This window comes from Larus michahellis, chromosome 1 (assembly GCF_964199755.1).
Source record: "Larus michahellis chromosome 1, bLarMic1.1, whole genome shotgun sequence".
In the NCBI taxonomy this organism is placed as follows: domain Eukaryota; kingdom Metazoa; phylum Chordata; class Aves; order Charadriiformes; family Laridae; genus Larus; species Larus michahellis.
This window is the reverse complement of record NC_133896.1, coordinates 40385755-40404051: the sequence shown is the minus strand read 5'-3', so window position 1 is coordinate 40404051 and position 18297 is coordinate 40385755. Positions and strand designations below refer to the sequence as shown.

Here is an 18297-nt window from a genome sequence, read left to right as displayed (position 1 = left end):
CACTGTAAGGTCAGCTAAGTATAACTGTGGGACAAGAGGCATCACAACTGTGTGGCTGAAAGATGAGGGAGTTTTGGTATGTGTGCTGCAGCATTTCTAATGCAGATTTGATTTATTGTTACCTCTCAGTTACTTAAAAAAAAATTGCTTGCAAATGGCAGATCATAATTTTCATTACAATTGAAGTAATTCATGAAGTATAGGAGTCAAAGGTTTGAGATTTGTATGACCATGCAGATGTAAATATGCTGTGGATACTTGGGAATACATTGAAAATGTTGGAGTACCTTTCATGTTACAGTATCAAGAATTGGTATGGTATCTCTGTCTTTTAGTGGAGAAGCACAATATTTTTTCTCTTTTTTTCTTATAATGTCGAATTGGTGTGCCATGCTAACAAAAAGAGTCAACCTCCTTTTTCTCTTCTAGTAAGTATATGCTTAGTTGTATCTGTCTCTAGCTTTTCTTCTTGCTGTGAAACTCTTTTAATTCTCCCCACAGCTTCCAAAACACAAATCTGTTGTAGTTACATTAAATGATTCAGATGATAGTGAGTCCGATGGAGAGCCATCTAACTCAACTAACAGTGTATTTGGAGGACTAGAATCTATGATAAAAGAAGCAAGGAGGAATGTTGAGGTAAGCGTTATCAGCATTTAATAGATTTATTTTGTGATGAATTTGCTTTGTATATGGAATTTAAGCTTTAGAATTTGGTCAAAAAGTACTGGATTACATCAGAAACGGGTAAGAGAGAGTACATTACTTCTGACTGGACCATTGCATTGAAATTTGGATTGCACAAGCCTAATTGAAATTATTTTTTGGTTAAGATGGCGTCTTGAAGATGGAATTCTGGCTTCATTTTTTCAATTAAAATTCAGTGCGTATTTAACTACTAGCAAAAAAGTATTGGCTTAGAAGATGTGGTTAGCCTTGAACAGCTTTAAGTTTGTGCTGAAATGCCTCTTAAAAAATAGTAATTAATAGCTGTATTTTAAATCAGTGTGACTAGCATTAATTTGAACCTCATTGTACAGGCCTCAAAAATCAAAGCCCCTCCAAAATCAGAAAAAGAAAATGATCCAATGAGAACTCCAGAGGCTCTACCAGAAGATAAGAAGATAGAATATAGACTCTTAAAAGAAGAGATTGCCAGGTACAACTGAGTTTCATTGTTAAAGTAAAATGTATATTCTTTGTAGTCCTTTACTAGTCTATTTTTGTAACCAGAAGGGAAATCCAAGTTTGAAAACCTTGCCATTACCTTCGGGGGTTTTTCCCCCCTCAGTTTTTAATAAGACAACATATAAATCTGAAGAAAGTCCTTGGGTTTGAACTGACTTACAGTAGTTGATTGTGGTTGTGGAAAGTTCTTTTTCTTTTAACTTGAAATCTTGTCCTGCTACTTTTTTGAAGACTTTAAAGCTATTGTAAGTGCACCGCGAATTTAATATTGAAGCTGAGGAACATCCTTGCTTTTAATCTCTGTTTTAGTCGTGAGAAGCAACGCTTAATTAAGTCTGATCCACTGAAGAACAGCTCGTCCCCTGCAAATTCTGATGGTGAAGTTGATGGAATTGGGAGAATAGCAGTAGTGACAAAACAAGTTACAGAAGCAGAAGCGAAGCTTAAGAAAAACAGGTGTGTATTTCACTGTCATGTTATATCTTTTTTGCTTAGGATTAAAATTGTAAATAATCTTCTTAAATGTGTGGCATTAAAGTACAGCAAACGATTGTTTTTCTGTTATCTTGAACTATTCACTCTTGAATTCTATTGCCATACTAAAGGAGTTGTGTTTGGTAACTTCTTTAAGTATGGTTTGTTGTGCTGTTTTCAGCTCTGTTTACATTTAGTGACTAGAACATCATCTGTGCCACCTAATAACTCTGAAAGATCAAAAAATGAGTGTGCTTTTCACTACTCAGTACACTTTGAAGGTAGCATGTTTCAATGGGATATGTCTGATATGCATAAATGAATGAGTGTTCCCGCAGGCTAGGTGTGCTGTTTGAAGCTTTTCCTGTATGCCTCTCCTCTTCTAGCATGCCTCTTGTTTCTCACCCTTCTTCCAAGTTACTGTAGAAAATAAAAGTTCTTGGCATTCTTCTCTGCTTCTGTTGCCACTAGACTATTTCTGCATGGTCTTGTGGACAACCTGGTTCCTGGTCAGACATAAATTGAAGGAGATTCTTCTGCCCTGCCTTTATTCATACCCATCTATCTACATCTTTATCTTGCTTCCTTTAATGCATAGGTCTTATACTTAATTACTCTGATACTGTGCCATAACACTATGGCCTGTAATCTGCTAATGTGCGTATGTGCCCTAAGGAAGAATTTGGTTGTTCCTTAACAGAAAGCAACAACATGTGTGTTTGGGATGTCTTAATGTTAAAAACAGTATTAAAGATATACCACTTGCTTACCTTCTCTTGTTCTCATAACTAGGATGTTTTCATACTGACATGCTGAACTTGGGATACTGAAATCTGCTGTATGTACTACCAATATTTAATGTCCTGTGAATGTTAAGACTACCTGGAGAAACTTAGAATGTTGTTTGTTGATAAATGAAAAAGAGCTGTGTTCTTAAATAACTAAGGTTTCAGAAGAACAGTGATAGGTCTGAGAAACTTCATTTTGGAAAAAAACTTGTTACATTACTTTTCTACTTTTTCTACTCTTAGACTTCTGTTGATGAAGGATGAATCTGTCTTGAAGCATTTGTTGCAACAAGAGGCCAAGAAGAGAGAGAATGTTAGAATTGCTGAAAATAAGATTAACAAGCTGGCTGAACAGCTACAAGCAACAGAGAAGATCTTGAATGCTAATAAGATGTTTCTCAAGAAGCTTCAGGAACAAGTAACTTTAATTTTGAAATGTTTCTGTTTCCTAGAGCTGGAAATCTTGAAATGGGAAGCCTGATTTTTGGAGGCAGTAGGCTTTCTTTGAATTGATTATTAACTAATTCCCATGTCTTTTCTGATGATATTTCATTGTGTGGTCACATCTGAAAATTTGCATCTTACTGTAGTATTTCTTTTTTTTTTCTTAGATTCATAAAGTTCAACAACGAGTTACAGTAAAAAAAGCTCTGGCATTAAAATACGGGGAAGAACTTGCTCGAGCAAAAGCAGTAGCAAGTAAGGAAATTGGGAAACGAAAACTGGAGCAAGATCATCTTGGAGTAAGTCTGTTGCATACCTTTGAACCATGCTGTACTTGAAAAGCAGTAGCAATTTTGATTAGCAAATGTAGTTCAAATGGGATTTCAGGAAAATGGGAAAATATTTCAAAAGCACTATAAGAATCTTCCTGTTGGTTTCCTATATTTTTGAGAATTCAACAGAAAAACCACTAGGTATTTAAAAAAGAAAACTGTTCAAAGCCTGCATTTATCTACCAGGGATATATTTTTGTCCCAGTAGATAAATAATAAGAGGAGCTATATGCCTGTGAAGGAAATACTTTACTGTCTATAGACATCAGGGATCTTGTTAAAATTACCTATTAAGGATGCTGAAGTGAGGATCTGATCTTCTTGTTTTGAAAAACAAAATGTAGAAAAACAAGGCTAAAATATTTTTGTACATTTTTTCTTTGTGTTCTCCCTCACCCCTCCAACACCTCTGTGTATGCTTGTTTTATAGCTCACCTTTTAAATGTAGCCACAACTTCTGTTGAAGCCCTGTACATGATGTAGACTAATTTTTATTTAAAAACCTGCAAACATGCCAGTTGAGTTGTGGCAAACTCCTTTGTGGTTTTCCTGCTGTTTGTTTGAAATTTTCTAGCAAGAGTTTAAAATATATTTTTATAAACTCTGAATTAAATATCTTGCCCGTATTTCATTTACATCCTGTTGATAGATCAGTAAATGTGAAAATAAAGGGAACTTTTTTTTCTTTTCAGCCAAGCAAAATGTTGAAGTTGGAGAGCTCCCCTGCATCAAGTCCAAAAAAGCATTCAGCAGAATTGATTGCACTAGAGAAAAAACGACTACAGCAACTGGAGTATGAATATGCTCTGAAGATTCAGAAACTGAAGGAGGCCCGTGCACTCCAAACCAAGGAACAATCAAATATTGCACCTCAGGCAGAAGAGGAGTCTGAATTTGCGTTACCTCAGCCATCACTTCATGATCTTACACAGGATAAGCTGTCTTTGGACAGTGAAGAAAACTACTTTGATGATGAAGTTCTGTCTAATTCAAACCGAGAACGAAGGAGGTCTTTCAGAGAATCTAATTCTTTCACTAAACCAAATCTTAAACACATGGACACTCCGAAACAAGAAACTAAAAACAAACTTTCTAAAAAGGCGTCAGAGGAGCCTGAGCTGTTCCTTGGGTTGAATGTTGATGAACTGAAAAAGCTTTATGCTAAAGCTGACAGCTTGAAAGAGCTCCTAGTGAAAAGTGCTTCCTTTATAGTACCTAAGGAAGATCTGTTGTGTGGTCAGGTAAATGCTTTAAAACTAAATATGAAGGTTTTCTTTATTAGGTGGTATTGCACTTGCTATATAGCTGTTTATCTGTTTCCTAGGAAATTTCAGTGGACATGGATTTTGTTACATCTCAAAACAAACAAACTGAAGTGAAACCATTTCCATTTGGACCCTATCATAGTCCTCTCCTAGTATTTAAATCCTACAGGTATGAAAACTGTAGCAGCTGTTTGACTACTGTGTATATGTGTTCTTGTTCAAGTATTCTTCACTGCTCTTCCTTAATACCCAGGCATGTACAGAAAGACAAATTGCAATGAGAAACTTGACTATCCTGAAACAATTTTGTCTAGTTTAGGGAACCTAAAGATTTAGTTACTTTTTCTGGTATGCTGGAATCCCTTGCTTTTGTGCAGTTTCCTGCTTTTACATTGTATTGTGTACTGTTCCCTTCAACTGAATTGTTTGGTATAACTAAATTAAAAAATAATAGTTAAGCATTTGAAAACAGGATTTTTTCCAGGAAAAAATTAGCAGGAGTGTATTTTGCTTATGCAGTCTTCAAACTTGGCTAGGATTTACATTGCGAGAGTCAAGATTGAGCCAATCACCTGTTTTTAGATTCCTGCTCAGTGGAAAGAAGCATGACTACAGTGATGCATCTTGACTTAAAATAGGCACCTGCAAGTGTAATCAATTTGACACATCTGTTTTTTGACTAAAGAGACTTGTTCCTACACATTAACTTTTAGAAAACAAAAGTTTGGAATTTAAACCGGAGCAGTTGAATCCTACCGTATGCTTCAGGCTTTTTATTTCTGTATTCTTAAGTAGCAAAAGATGGAGTATGCATCATAAAGTATTCATTTTATCTTCTAGTAGGTGATGGCTTCAACTCCTTAAGGAGCTAGAAATCCCAAAATTGACATATTCAAACTTCAGCTAAAGATTTAAAACAAGCATTTGTCTGCTCAGCTCAGACTGTTTTTTGTTTGTTTACATGTTCTAAAATCTGATGGGGATTTTTTCATTGTTTTTTTGAGGTTAATCTTCAATGGTTCTCTTCATACTTCCATTTGACGTTGATCTTACGCTGACCAGAGCATGAGTGCATTTTTTCTAGAACTAAGCTGAAATTTGATTTCAGTAGTTTGCGTTCTCTACTGGATGATTACTACACTTCCTCTTTTAACATGAATGAAGTTCTGCACCCAAGGGGGAAGAGACTGCTAGAGCAGAATCTGTTTAGATTGAGAAGTACTGTTTTGTTCCCCCCCTCTCCCACTGCTTTCACCTGTCTCTTAACTCACTGGTCAGCAATGCCTTTGGTTCGTAGTAGGGGTTTGGAAATAAAGAGATTTAATACAGAAAATGTGATTTTTTTTTTAACTTTTTGTTTAGTAAAACTGATGTCTTACCTTGGAACCTTTGTCAAAATAATTCATTGTTTCGTTTTAGGTTTAGTCCGTATTTTCGAACCAAGGAAAAACTGTACCTCAGTTCAGTAACGTATAGCAATATGATTGAGCCAAAACAGTGTTTCTGCCGTTTTGATTTAACAGGCACATGTAATGATGATGACTGTCAGTGGTGAGTTCTTTCTTAATTTTGTTCATTTAAACTAAACTTCTCTTCTAGATGTCTGACTCAAAGACTGAAATATGCATGATTCTCACTTCTTTAAGAGGTCTGCATTTATGATGCTGTGCACAAGTTCTAGAAAAGTTACTTTTAATACCCTATCGCAGATACTTGGTTGGCAGGAAAGCCATGAAGAAAGGAAGCTCTTTAGATGTAAATTTAGAAAAGCAGTATGCACTGTTAAAGAATATTTGACCTTCTGGTTTCCTTGTAATTCAGATGGGACTCCTCTTGCTTCATTGCTTCAGTATAACTTCAGACCATCATGGAACCTCAGGTGGTGGCTGATACTGTTAGGCACAATAGAGAGGTATCATGCTGCTAATGGGGGGGAAAAAAAGCATATACCAAATATTATGTAATTATGTAAAAAACCAAACAGACAAACTGTTGTAGTAGTGGAATCCTAGTTTTCTGGGAAAATACTGGCTGAGTTTGTTTCTTTGAAGCGTGGTGTTAAATGATATTAAAAATAGTTTGTTAAACAGCGTTGCACAGTCTATTTAAAAAGTTGTTACAAGTATAAGTGGGTATGAATTGGTCAGGAGTAAACTCAATTTGGAAACTTCTAACTACTGGAAAAATATAATAGGAGTGAACTTTATCTCTCTTTTGCCCTTTTCAGTGGCAGGTGGCTTTTTGGATCAGCTTTTAGCTGCTACCATCAAACCATAGTTTGAATCTTTTAAATACAAAGTGATATCTATTTCTTAAAACTACCTTGTTTGAACGAGAAAGTTCTGAATACAGTGTTTTTGTGTTAGTGTGAAACAAGTGTGTAGAGGTTTATTTTAAAGAGTAATGCTTTAGTGAAATAATGAAGACTAGGGTTAAGTTACTGATACAGGCTTTAGCTTAGAGAGAAGACCCAGATATATTTAGCAGAAATTTCAAAGCAGGCTGTAGTGTTTTCTGTGGGTGTCATTTTCTTTATGCCTCACCCTAGTGTGTATCAAAACCAACTTTCTAGTTATAAGCCTCATTAAATTGCTGCTGTGATAAATATATTAATTGCTTATCTGTTTGTTTTAGGCAGCACATGAAAGATTGCACTCTTAGCCGTAAGCAGCTGTTTCAGGATATTCTGTCTTACAACTTAGAACTGATTGGCTGTTCAGAAAAAAGCACTGATGAAGAAATCAGCACTGCCACAGGTTTTCAAGTCTTTTGTTCACTTTTATATCCAAAGATTCATTTCTGAAGGGAATGGCTTTCATCGAAAGCTCTGGGTGCGAGGACTTTGATGTAAAGCAATGTATAAGATACAGCTATACGAAAAAATTGGTTTCTGCAGTTGTCCAATTCAGTCCTTGAAGTGGGTAGTTACCTTGGTGTCTTTACAGAAAGAAAAAGTCATTAATCTGTGGAACACTTCAGTCAAAAAAAAAAAGTATATATTGCTAGGATTTAGGGGACTGGGGAGTGATGGGCATAGTCTTTCCCCCTCTCCTTCCAGACTTTTTGTAACTACTGGACTGGTCTGTTTCAGCGGAGCTAGAATTTTATAATAATGCTGTTGCCATATAGGCAAGTTGCTGAACAGAACTCTTTCAGTTTTTCATTTCTTTGTTCTAGTATGTTAAATTACTATACCTCTCGAAGCAGTTATATTTTGTGAATTCAGCATAAGTTGTGCTAAATTGCTCTTAAGTTACCTATCCATTTTCATTTATGTGTTTACCTAAGATACAAATATTCTTGTTCCAGAAAAATATGTTGAAAAACTTTTTGGTATAAACAGAGACCGTATGTCAGTGGATCAGATGGCCGTTCTTCTGGCCAGCAACGTCAACGAGAGTAAAAGTCACAGTAAGTAACTTTGGTAGATTAAATACAATATAAACTTTTAAAATTACATAAGTACCTGGATGATTTTTTGTAGACCAAGAATATTTTTTGTTGTTGTTTCTTGGTTTATTTATATCAGTATTATGTATTCAGCTTGTGGTACATTAAAGGCAGCAGAGTTTGTTTTAAGGCGGTAATATAGTAGTTTTGGAGTCCAACTTGGAAAAAGTGACTTACGTACTCGAGCGCAATTGATTTTTAAATAAGTAGTGTTGAAACTTATACACTTGTATTGCACTCACAGAATGTTTTTTATCTAAAATCTTTATAAGCAAAGAGGACTTAATCTTGAATATAGAAAAGTAAAAGAATTTCTACTACTTTGCTTGTTTACAGCACCTCCGTTTACAACATGGAAAGATAAAAGGAAATGGAGACCGAAGTACTGGAGAAAACCTCTGTTAGATAGTAGCAGCAGTGAAGAGGAACAGTTCGTTGGACCTATTAAATACGGTAAGCTGGATTGTGGCATCCATTAAAAGAGTACTCGGTGTGTGGGGGGGAAATACCTACCAGCCTCTTCCCAACACCTAATTTTTAAAGTGGTTCTTAAGAAAATCAGTGCTTTTAATATCTCTCTTAACTTTGTATTTCCTGTACGCAAACTTTATTTTGCATAAACTTTTGGGTAAAGTTTGACCTTAATTTGTTGTATGTAAGGAAAAAAGCTATCTAGTATAATGTGTGACTGGAAGTTGAAGTGGAATTTCTACTTACCTGTTCTTAAAAGGAATGTAAGGAACTGTTTCCCTAGAATGTTTCAACTTTGCCCATAGACCATTAGGGTGGGTTACTTTTTTAATTTTTATTTTTCCTTCACAGAACTAGAGGTAGTAAAACTTTGTGCTCAGTTATCCTAAATTTGTACAGAATTAATGTTTGGTGTTGAGGTCAGGAGTTAAAAAAAGCTGCTGTTTAAATGGCATTTGAGAAGCAAGCTTGCTAAAGCATCAGTAACCCAACAGTGTTTAATGTGTGACTCATGCAAGTAGGAGCTTTAGGATTTGTTTAGCAAATGCTGTAAAAAGAATTCTTAGAGACTTAGAGTTGAGATAAATTTTGCTTTGTCAGATGTGTTTATTTCCTAATGCTGCCTAATGAACTACCTTAATTGGTGTCTGTTGATAAAAGCAGCCTTTTACGGCTATTTATTTCTTGCCTTTGCATTTGAAAGACAACCAGTTTTCTACAGACTACACAGCTCTAAGTTTAAGAGGATGTTGAAATAACCATATTTTGCTCTGGTCAATGGCTATACTTGAAATACATAAATGCCACCCCTTGTGAGTTCTAATCTTGCAGGTCACTTCTGTTTTGAAAAGAAATATATTTCTTCTTATTGCAGCCCATCCCACAGAACATAAAAAAAGAGTTCCAGCTCTTGATGCTGTGGTGACTCCAGATGATGTTCGATATTTTACAAGTGAGACTGATGACATTTCCAACTTGGAGGCAAGTGTTCAGGAAAATCCCTGTGATGTACAGCTTTGGATTAAACTTGCATACAAATACTTGAATCAAAATGAAGGGTAAGTCTGCTACATTTTAGATTTGATTTTGTGCTTTACGCATGTTGCTGTGATCATTTCCTTTCTGATGTTTAAGAACTTTCTTCAACAATGTGACTTAAAAGCAGGTTAAAAAGTAGATTAGATTTCCTGTTGTATGCAGTATAGTATGTGAGTAATAAATGGCAGTGATGTTTTACCTTTAGGCAGGTTCTGATTCCAAATGGAATTTGATGGAAAGTAGTGTGGGAGAAATAATTGCTGGTGTTTGAAAAGTGCACAACCTAATGTATTCCAAAGATTGCAGTGGAATGTGGTACTTCCAGTGATAAAGTAGTGGACCGATGAACTCAAATCCATTTCTCCTCTATGGAGTGAATGGTTGGAATAATGTTTAAAATTGCTTTCATCGGAAAGCTTTGTTATAAGAACAGTTCTGCTATATGGTTTTATCCCTGTACAAATTATGCAGTTGAGCACTTAATTTCTTATTTTGTCATTTTTTAACTTTTTGGATTTCTAAGTTTATCTAGTTTATGTTCCTTTAAATTATTCTGCAGGGTACCACATTTTTATTGGCAATTTCAGTAGGAATTTTGTCATGATGGTTTCATGCTAGAGATTGACTAGGTACTGGCTTAAGCAGCTGCAGCAGGGAGGAAAATGTAGGAAAAGATTGGTTTATCTGTATCAGTGGCTTCCTGAACACTAGAAGGGATAAAATTGGAAAGGCCAGTACTCAAAAGAAAATACTACCAGCAAGTGGTAGGGTGAGGAGAGCACACTTTTTAAATATAAGCATACTTGGAAAAATACCAAGAAAAGAAGGGAGAAAACCTAATGTAAGACAATGCATCCTTTTCTTAAAACAGCCACCTCCCCCATTCCCTACCTGCCCCCCAACCTCAGTATTCTGAAGAGACTGGTTTAGTAGGTGGCAGTGGTGACAGAAGGGGTTGTGAAGGCTTCAGACTTATACATGGTTAACTGCGTTAATTTTATTTTGGGACATCTGTTTTTCCTCTCATAAATGTCTATGCAAAGTAATTTCTGAAGATGTTTTCAGAATAAGTGTGACCTTGGAAGCTTTCTGTGGTTTCATGGAAGCTTGTTTATGAATTAAAGCTCAGCTCTGTGGTTTGAAATATAGTCAGTTATTTGAGCTAATCTTGTATTACTTTGCTGGTATCATCTCATGATGGTTATCTCAAAAAGTAAAATTTTTTTTAATGATTTAGAGGCAGAGAAAATCTGTGTGACATGCATAGAAACCTGAAATAAAGGCTTGTATTTGAAGACTGTAGAAAGTAAATTAAATGTGTAACAAAAATATTCAAACTTACTTTACTAAGCCTTTGAAATTTCCACTTAAGTTTTTAAGTTTGTGTTATGTAAATGCCTTTATATGATTGCAGCTTGAGACTTCTGCTTACAGGTGAATCCTATCCATTTTCAATTAAACTAGACTCTTATTTGAATTGGCACTCCTCCTAGAAACAATATTTTTTCCATCCACCATGGTAATTGCACCTAATAATAACTTCTGAAGGGTGAAGAGTTACTGAAACTTCGAAACTTTCATAGTAAAGGACAGCACATGTTTAAAATAAAAAAAGACTGACAGTCACTTCGATTCTAATCATATAAGCATCTATTTTCATGTTTGATATCATGTAAGTCATGATACTAACACAGTTGATGTGAATGCCTTTTTAATTTTTTCATTTTTACAGCTCATCGTCTGAGTGTTTAGATTCTACTTTAAATGTTTTGGCCCGAGCCCTTGAGAACAACAAAGAAAATCCTGAAATTTGGTGTCATTACCTCAGACTCTTCTCAAAAAGAGGAACCAAGGAGGAGATACAGGAAATGTGTGAAACAGCAGTGGAATATGCTCCCTCTTATCAAATCTGGTGGACAGTAAGTAAAAAAAACCAAAGTGTATGTGAAATGTTCGTGTTAATTTTCTACTGTGGAAAACCAGTATGTATGACAGGGGAACTGCGAAATGAAAAGCACTATAGCCTTCTGAAAACTCAAAAGTTCCTCAGAAAATGAAGTGATTCAAAGTTCTGTTTGTAGGATATTTGTAGAAATCATCACTCTTCCTCAGGTAATAAAAGGTGTTTAAAATCAAGATAGAATCATAGTATAGTTAGAGTTGGCAGGGACACCTCCCACTAGACCAGGTTGCTCAAAGCCCCACACAACCTGGCTGTTGCATTTCTTATTTTTTGTTACTTAAGTTTGCAAATTTTAACTTTGACTACTTGATCTTTAAACAATATTTTTGAGGTTTAATGTGAAAATTCAGTGTGAGGTAGGGTGATATGGTTCATAAGGTGGTGTAAGACATTATGTGAAGTTTGTGACTTTGACTTGGAAGCTTTATTAATAATCTGATTATTATTAGTAATATGAATTATTTCTCTCTAGTTTTTGAATTTGGAGAATTCCTTTGATGGAAAAGACTATGTATGTGGGAGGATGCTACAGTTCCTAATGGAGGTGACAGATGGAGAAGAAAATCCAAATCTCGTGTCCTTTCAGCTGCTGGAGACTCTCTTGTACAGAGTTCACTTAAGCCTGTTTACAGGAAGACAGCAGAATGCTCTTGTTGTGCTGCAGGTAACTTCCAAGTTACCACCCCAGGAACTGTCTTCATACCTTCACCTTTATAATGCCTGTGACTCCGATAGTGTCAAATCTAGAACTGTTCCTTCCTTTATTTGCTGAAGGAATTCTTCTAGAGGCTTCTGTTTTGAGATATAATGCTGTTATAAAATTTGGATATACCTTTGGGGTTTTTGTTACCTGTTTTGCTTTGCTTGTGTAGCTAATAGCCTGGACCACTACATCTCAAATAATTCCCAAGGAACTGCTTTACTTGATTCCTGGTAAGCCCTAGAACACTTTTCTGCAGTGAAGTAATAGAAGCCATAGAATGTTTTTCTGCCTGTGAGTAATGGATTGCCTCAGGTGCTCAAATATTTATTGCTACAGAAATGTTCCAACCAGTAGTTCTTGGGAAGAACGTAGTATGATGTTATTTAATAGTATTGCTCTGCTCCAAAACTTGGAGACTCTTAAATCGGATGTTATTGATCCTATGAACTGCAGAGTCATGCAGTTATCTCAGGCTTTTATTGTGACTGTAGAAAGTATTTAAGTCACTGTTACCGTCAATAGAAGTGGTGCACGAAGGTGGGAAATTGAAAGCTGAAATCAGCTCCTACTAGAAGTGGGAGCTGCTGTAGCTTTAGTTGCAAGTTTTTTCATGCCTACCAGCAGGTGGCACCTGTTGCTTGCTACACCCTAAAACACTTTTCTCAATTGTGTGGTTTAAGGCTGTCATGCGTTTTTCTGGCTCCAGTTTAAATAGAAAAGTGTAATACTATGTTGACTTCCTCCAAAAGCTATTCTAAAGACAGCAGTACTGATAAATGTAATGCTGAATGTTTGACTGAATGAGCGAAAAGAACAGAGGGAGGAAAAAAACTCGGTTTGTGTCAAATTGACATGGAAATCCAGTGTTTATGGGGCAATAACGTGTTGGTTTCCCTTACCTTCCCATCATCACAAAACCAAACGCTTTTCATATTAATTGGAAAGGTGTAGTTGAAAAGAATATCTTTGGGAGAGATTATTTAGCCATATTTGAGAGAAGATAATTTCTAAGTAAATGCTACTTCAGAGTAAGTAGCAATGTGTCTCTCTGAAAATTTGGGAGCAAATTTTCAAGTAAGTATGTATTTTGAATGGTGAATAAGTTAAATGGCTTTGAAACTTCAGGTTTTTGCCTATTACAGGAGAAGTGTCCTGCTGAATTTTGTCTAAATTTGCAAGTGCTTTCATTCCCTGGGAAGTACATTCTCTGATTGTACTCCATTTATCCAGAAAAAAGTTAGTATGTTGCTAGCCAGGAGAGTCTGTTCTTGTTTAGGAGCAATTGTGTTTAGACTTTGTCTAGTTGCATGCTCTAAGGACTTTATTTGGGATCTGCCAGTTTAACTGGATTATTCTAGTTTTTGCATATGACTGGCAGGAAAATTCGAAGCTGTATCCTTGTTCGCAGTAACATTTCCAACACTTTTATAAACAATATGCCTAGAGATGGTGGTGCTTTCAGTAGACTTGGATAGCTGTAATTTAGTAGCTGTACAACTAAACTTAATAAAAAAATCTTCCCCAAAACCCAACAAACAAACAAACCCACAAAACTCAGTAGGACGTAGCAAGCTGAATCCAACTTGTAGATGAGTTGTCTCTAGAGCTAATGTATTATTTGTATCCAACAGGAACTAATTGTCCAAGAATTAAGCAGAAAAGTAGAAAGTACTTTGGGAGATGGTTGTTTTCAAAGTCTATTTCTGTTCACTCTTCAAAATAACAATCTTCTACAGTTTTTCTAAACTTGTTATTAGAAATTATGCATATGATTTGGATACAGTCACATAAGCCAAATATAGCCATGATTGATGTAAAGAATTAGTTCCTGTCTCTCTTATAGAAAAGATTTGAAAATATTAAACCTGTTTCCTTGTCTCATTCCCAGACCTTAAAGATTTTATGGTTGAAATACACTGTATTTCTTTTAACCTTTACAGAATGCTTTAAAATCAGCAAATGAAAAGATAATATCAGAACGCCTTACTGTAAGTGACCGTTGCTTGGCTTGGCTGGCTTACATACATCTAACTGAATTCGGCATTCTCCCAGGCAAGTTCTATGATCCAGCTAATGCCGGTCCTTCAAGGATCATGAACAAAGAGCCATTTTTAATACCATGGCAAACAGTTCAAGATGTGAAGACTGATCCTGATGTGCTGCTAGCTATGTTTGAAGGTAAGATTAAAGAGGTAATCTACATAATGCATTGCTTGCTTGTAAATCAAGAAATACTTTCTAACTTTCGGAATTTCAAGGCAGTGCAATAGTGCTGGTGACTGTGTTAAGCCATTGGGATTAATCCAGTGAGTATTTCATCTTGATTTGAACAGAGTAGTGAGGGAAGTCCATGTTCTCAGGTACTTAATGCACACATTGAGGTTTTTCATCGGTGGCTCAAAGCCATAGCTTTTTCTCTGAACTATGATATTCTATCAAGATAAAGACCAGTGGCTTGTGACAGTGTGACATTGCTAGTTTTCTTGGGTTTATATGAGCATAAAGCAAAACTTCGGTTGTCATTCTCTCTTACCCTACCTCCCCTCAGTGGGATGTGTCTATTGGAAAACTACTTTCCTAGAAGATTATTGTGTTTCCTTAGAGGCAGAGCAATGCATGTGTCTGTCTTCATTCAAAGTTAAGTAAAGGGAATCGTTTTTTTTTAAAGATGTAAAATGAAGATACTAGAAGAAACTGAATTCTTGACTTGTGGTGCTGCCAGAGGTAGACTTTATAATAGCATTGTATAAATGTCAGTACTTAGCATGTTAGCCAGCAGTAATGTTGAATTGACACTGGAAATATATCTGTGCTGCAGATGGTAACGTAGGGTGGAAATACTCAAGGATAGATTGAGTAGCCCAGCTGTGGGAGTGAAGGTAGTCTAGCCATGATAACAGGGTGCTCATTATTGAGTAACGTTTTATTATGCTGAGAAGAAAAATAATATCCTATATTAGCTTTTGTTTCAATAGCTTTCAGCAGCTATGCTGGAAATCCTGGAATGTAGTTTTCAATATAGTGATACACTGCTACCTGTAAAGTGGCTTTAGTACTTCATTGGTATTTTAGATGAACGGGGGGTGAAACTTCTGACGGGCTTTTGTCTTTGTGCTGTGGTGATAAGTGTTAAGAAACCTTTTTCAAAGATGACAGTCCTCCTTTCTTTTAAATAATTTGTGAAAGTAGCCCCCTCAGAAATATTTTTCCACACTTAACGTATTTTCATTATGTTAAATGAGACTTTTTATTATGTTAAGGCTTCAAATAACTTTGACATTGCTTGAGGTCTAAAGACTTGATTTTATACTTTTGAAGATGCTGTCAAAACATGTACTGATGAAAACCTTGAGGCTGAAAAAAGAATAGCTATCTGCTTTCCTCTCTACAGAAACATGATAGCTTTGCTGAAACTTCTTGAAAGGTAAGTTGTTTCAGAACACTTTTAATTGGAGTACTCAACTGTGCTTTTTTGAAAACTTACCTTTACTTGTCTTTAAGGTGGGAGTCTGCTACAGAACTCTGTAGATCTTTATTGGAGCTCTGCCCTAACAACTGTCAGCTCTTGGAGAGTTTGGCCGCCTTGTATTTGCAGATGGAGCAGAGTGACAATGCCTACAAAGTGTGGATTGGAGCATTTGAGAAGAATCCTCAGAATGCAGAAATTTTTTATCAGTTGTGTAAATTCCTTGTTTCACAGGTAATACTCTACTCCAAAACTCATTTTGTTGGTCTGCTGACTTCTTAAGGTTTGGGGTTTGTGTGTTGTTTCAAACATTTATGAAATTGATATTCTTGATATTTTTGAAATAATCATGAAATGAAATTCATGATATTTTTGTAATGTCTAGTTCTCCTTTATATCAAGAGGAAAAAAATATAATTGGCAAGATTAGTGACATGATTAAAGATAATTAAAGGAATTATATAAAATCATGAATGTATAGTTTGGCTTGTTCTAATTCAGTGTTAATATCCTTACACAAGAAGTAAACCCTATAATAAGTTTTCAGCTTTTTCCTGCTGCCTGAGACAGTTAGATCTCATTCTTGAGAAAATGATGACAATGGAGCATTGCACAGATAAACACACCACTTTATTTATTGCGCTTAAATTGTTCTTGTCATTTTCAGGTTGATGTCTGATTTTATTTTATTTTTTGTTTTAAAAAAATAAAATCCCCAAAACAGGAAAGGTCAAGCAGTATTCTTCCACTATTGCAAGATTTTGTGGCAGCTTTCTTTGAGAATACATGTCAACAGCAGAGTCCTATGGATCTCTTAAGGTACACTTAGAATATTTTAAATTTTGGTAATATTGGCATTTTCTTGAAAAACAAGGCAGTCTAGAACTTTCAGACTCCTCTATTTTTAGCTTGGCATGTTTTGCTAAAACTTCAGTGAATTATGATTTGATACTTTATAAAGGTTATACTTGTTGTTTGTGCATATACACTAAATGGTAAATCCACAAGCATTTAAAGATGAAGCAGCCAACAAGTTTAATGTTTGGATTTCGGGGATGGAAGTCAGTCATATGTATGCCAAAGTTGGTTGTGTGTGTGTCTTTTTTTCCAAAGCTAGGAGCCTAAAATTGCATACCTAAAATACTTGCAAAAGACCTCAATCCAGAGGTCCAGCATGCTATTAATCAGCAGACTATGATTGCCGAAAAGACACAGGTTTGTATTTAGCCTGCTGATTTTCAGTTGAATTTTGGCAACTATTTGAGAGACTTATCAAAGTTCTGAGATATGCAAGTTCCCTATAATCAAAGTAGGTGCCTCTGAAGGCCTTCAAAGGAAGACCTTATGTGCTAAAGTTTATGCAGATGAGGCTTTGAGATGCTTTTATCTCCAAGTTAGGTGTTAAATTTCATTCATGCGTACATTTTTTCGTGTTACTGTTTACAGTACTGCAATGCTGCTTAGCTGAATGTAGGTAGATGATGGTACCTTACTTGATGTTGGTATTTCTGGGTGGGAAGTCTGAGATACAAAGGAACATTTAACTTGGTACGTAATGAAGGAGTAAATGCTTTCTGTATGAACTATTTCTATATTTCCATGTAATGCTTTCTGTATAAACTGTATCTGGAGTTAAACAAAAATCTAGGAAAAGTACATCTTTTTTTAATATGTCCTGTGAACTGCATTTTGGAACTAAATGTTACATCCACATAGGACTCTTCCATGTAGAGGGATATTCTCATTTACTACTACTTTTTTCTCGTGTAGATATCTCTTGAATTTTCCAATGCCAATTGAATTTACATCACCTCTCTATAAAGAACAGCTTACAGATGATGTTGTCAACCAGCAAATCCCATATCTGTGGCAGATCTACTGGTGAGACTTTCTAAAGTATTTCCGAGAAACAGCTATTGGGTCTGTAAATTGCATTTTCAAAAGCAGAACATTCGTTATTTGCCGAAGGGTATATCACCTTGGGTTCTTTGAATAAACAATCTGCCAGGCCTTAGAGAACCTACCTGCCTGCTGCACAACAGAGACAATTTTATGGAACTGAATTGCACATCAACTTAAACTCTCCACTTGAGAAATCTTTCAGAAATTCTGCCCTGTGGGAACAGTAACAGGTGTGTTCAACTCACAAAAATGATTTTTTGTTTTGTTTTACTCTTGGTTTAGGTTGCTACTGCTAGTAGTGTTCTTTCTTCTGGCTTTCAGTTGTCTCCCTTTTATTTTACAGTCATTCCCCCCACTCCGAACTTTGTTTAGCCTTGCTCTCCCCACTTTCCTTGACTCACTGTTTCAGCTATTTATGGAGCTGCTATCAACAGGCTCTAACAGTTGGAACTAGCCACAGGCGCCCCTCTGTAGGCAAGTAATACAGCAAAGTGACCCTTTCCTCTGCAAGAGACTGCAAAGGTGACAGATCTTTGTCATGTATACGCGATGTATACATTTATTTTTTTGTTGCTTTTGGTAGCAGTAATATCCAGGATTGGCAAGCACCAAAGAATTAGCCATCTGTAACTCATACTGGTAGAACTGTGGTTACTGAGATGTTGACTTAAGCTATTTAGGAAGCTTACCACTTCATGGTCTGGATCTGTCAATCTTCACAAGTAGCTGTTTGGCTTTTCAGATAAGTAAAGGGGCAAAGATGAGAATGCTTCACATACTGAGTGAGGACTCCTCAGAACTCCTTCAGCACTG

The 18297-nt window shown here is 35.9% G+C and overlaps 1 protein-coding gene across 4 annotated transcripts in view; it reads left to right on the top strand.

Moving 5' to 3' along the window:
* The window catches only part of ZFC3H1 (zinc finger C3H1-type containing), a 43634-nt gene that overhangs the window by 17531 nt on the left and 7806 nt on the right, over positions 1 to 18297 (top strand). For all 4 annotated transcript variants that reach the window (XM_074573317.1, XM_074573308.1, XM_074573300.1 and 1 more), the window contains exons 10-28: positions 502 to 639; positions 1041 to 1159; positions 1498 to 1644; positions 2694 to 2868; positions 3062 to 3193; positions 3919 to 4467; positions 4551 to 4660; positions 5911 to 6042; positions 7126 to 7247; positions 7801 to 7902; positions 8278 to 8394; positions 9287 to 9470; positions 11183 to 11369; positions 11886 to 12077; positions 14057 to 14294; positions 15435 to 15540; positions 15618 to 15816; positions 16307 to 16401; positions 17353 to 17463. In XM_074573317.1, coding sequence (XP_074429418.1) covers positions 502 to 639; positions 1041 to 1159; positions 1498 to 1644; positions 2694 to 2868; positions 3062 to 3193; positions 3919 to 4467; positions 4551 to 4660; positions 5911 to 6042; positions 7126 to 7247; positions 7801 to 7902; positions 8278 to 8394; positions 9287 to 9470; positions 11183 to 11369; positions 11886 to 12077; positions 14057 to 14294; positions 15435 to 15540; positions 15618 to 15816; positions 16307 to 16401; positions 17353 to 17463 — 3155 coding nt within the window. The remainder of the gene's footprint in view (positions 1 to 501; positions 640 to 1040; positions 1160 to 1497; positions 1645 to 2693; positions 2869 to 3061; positions 3194 to 3918; positions 4468 to 4550; positions 4661 to 5910; positions 6043 to 7125; positions 7248 to 7800; positions 7903 to 8277; positions 8395 to 9286; positions 9471 to 11182; positions 11370 to 11885; positions 12078 to 14056; positions 14295 to 15434; positions 15541 to 15617; positions 15817 to 16306; positions 16402 to 17352; positions 17464 to 18297) is intronic.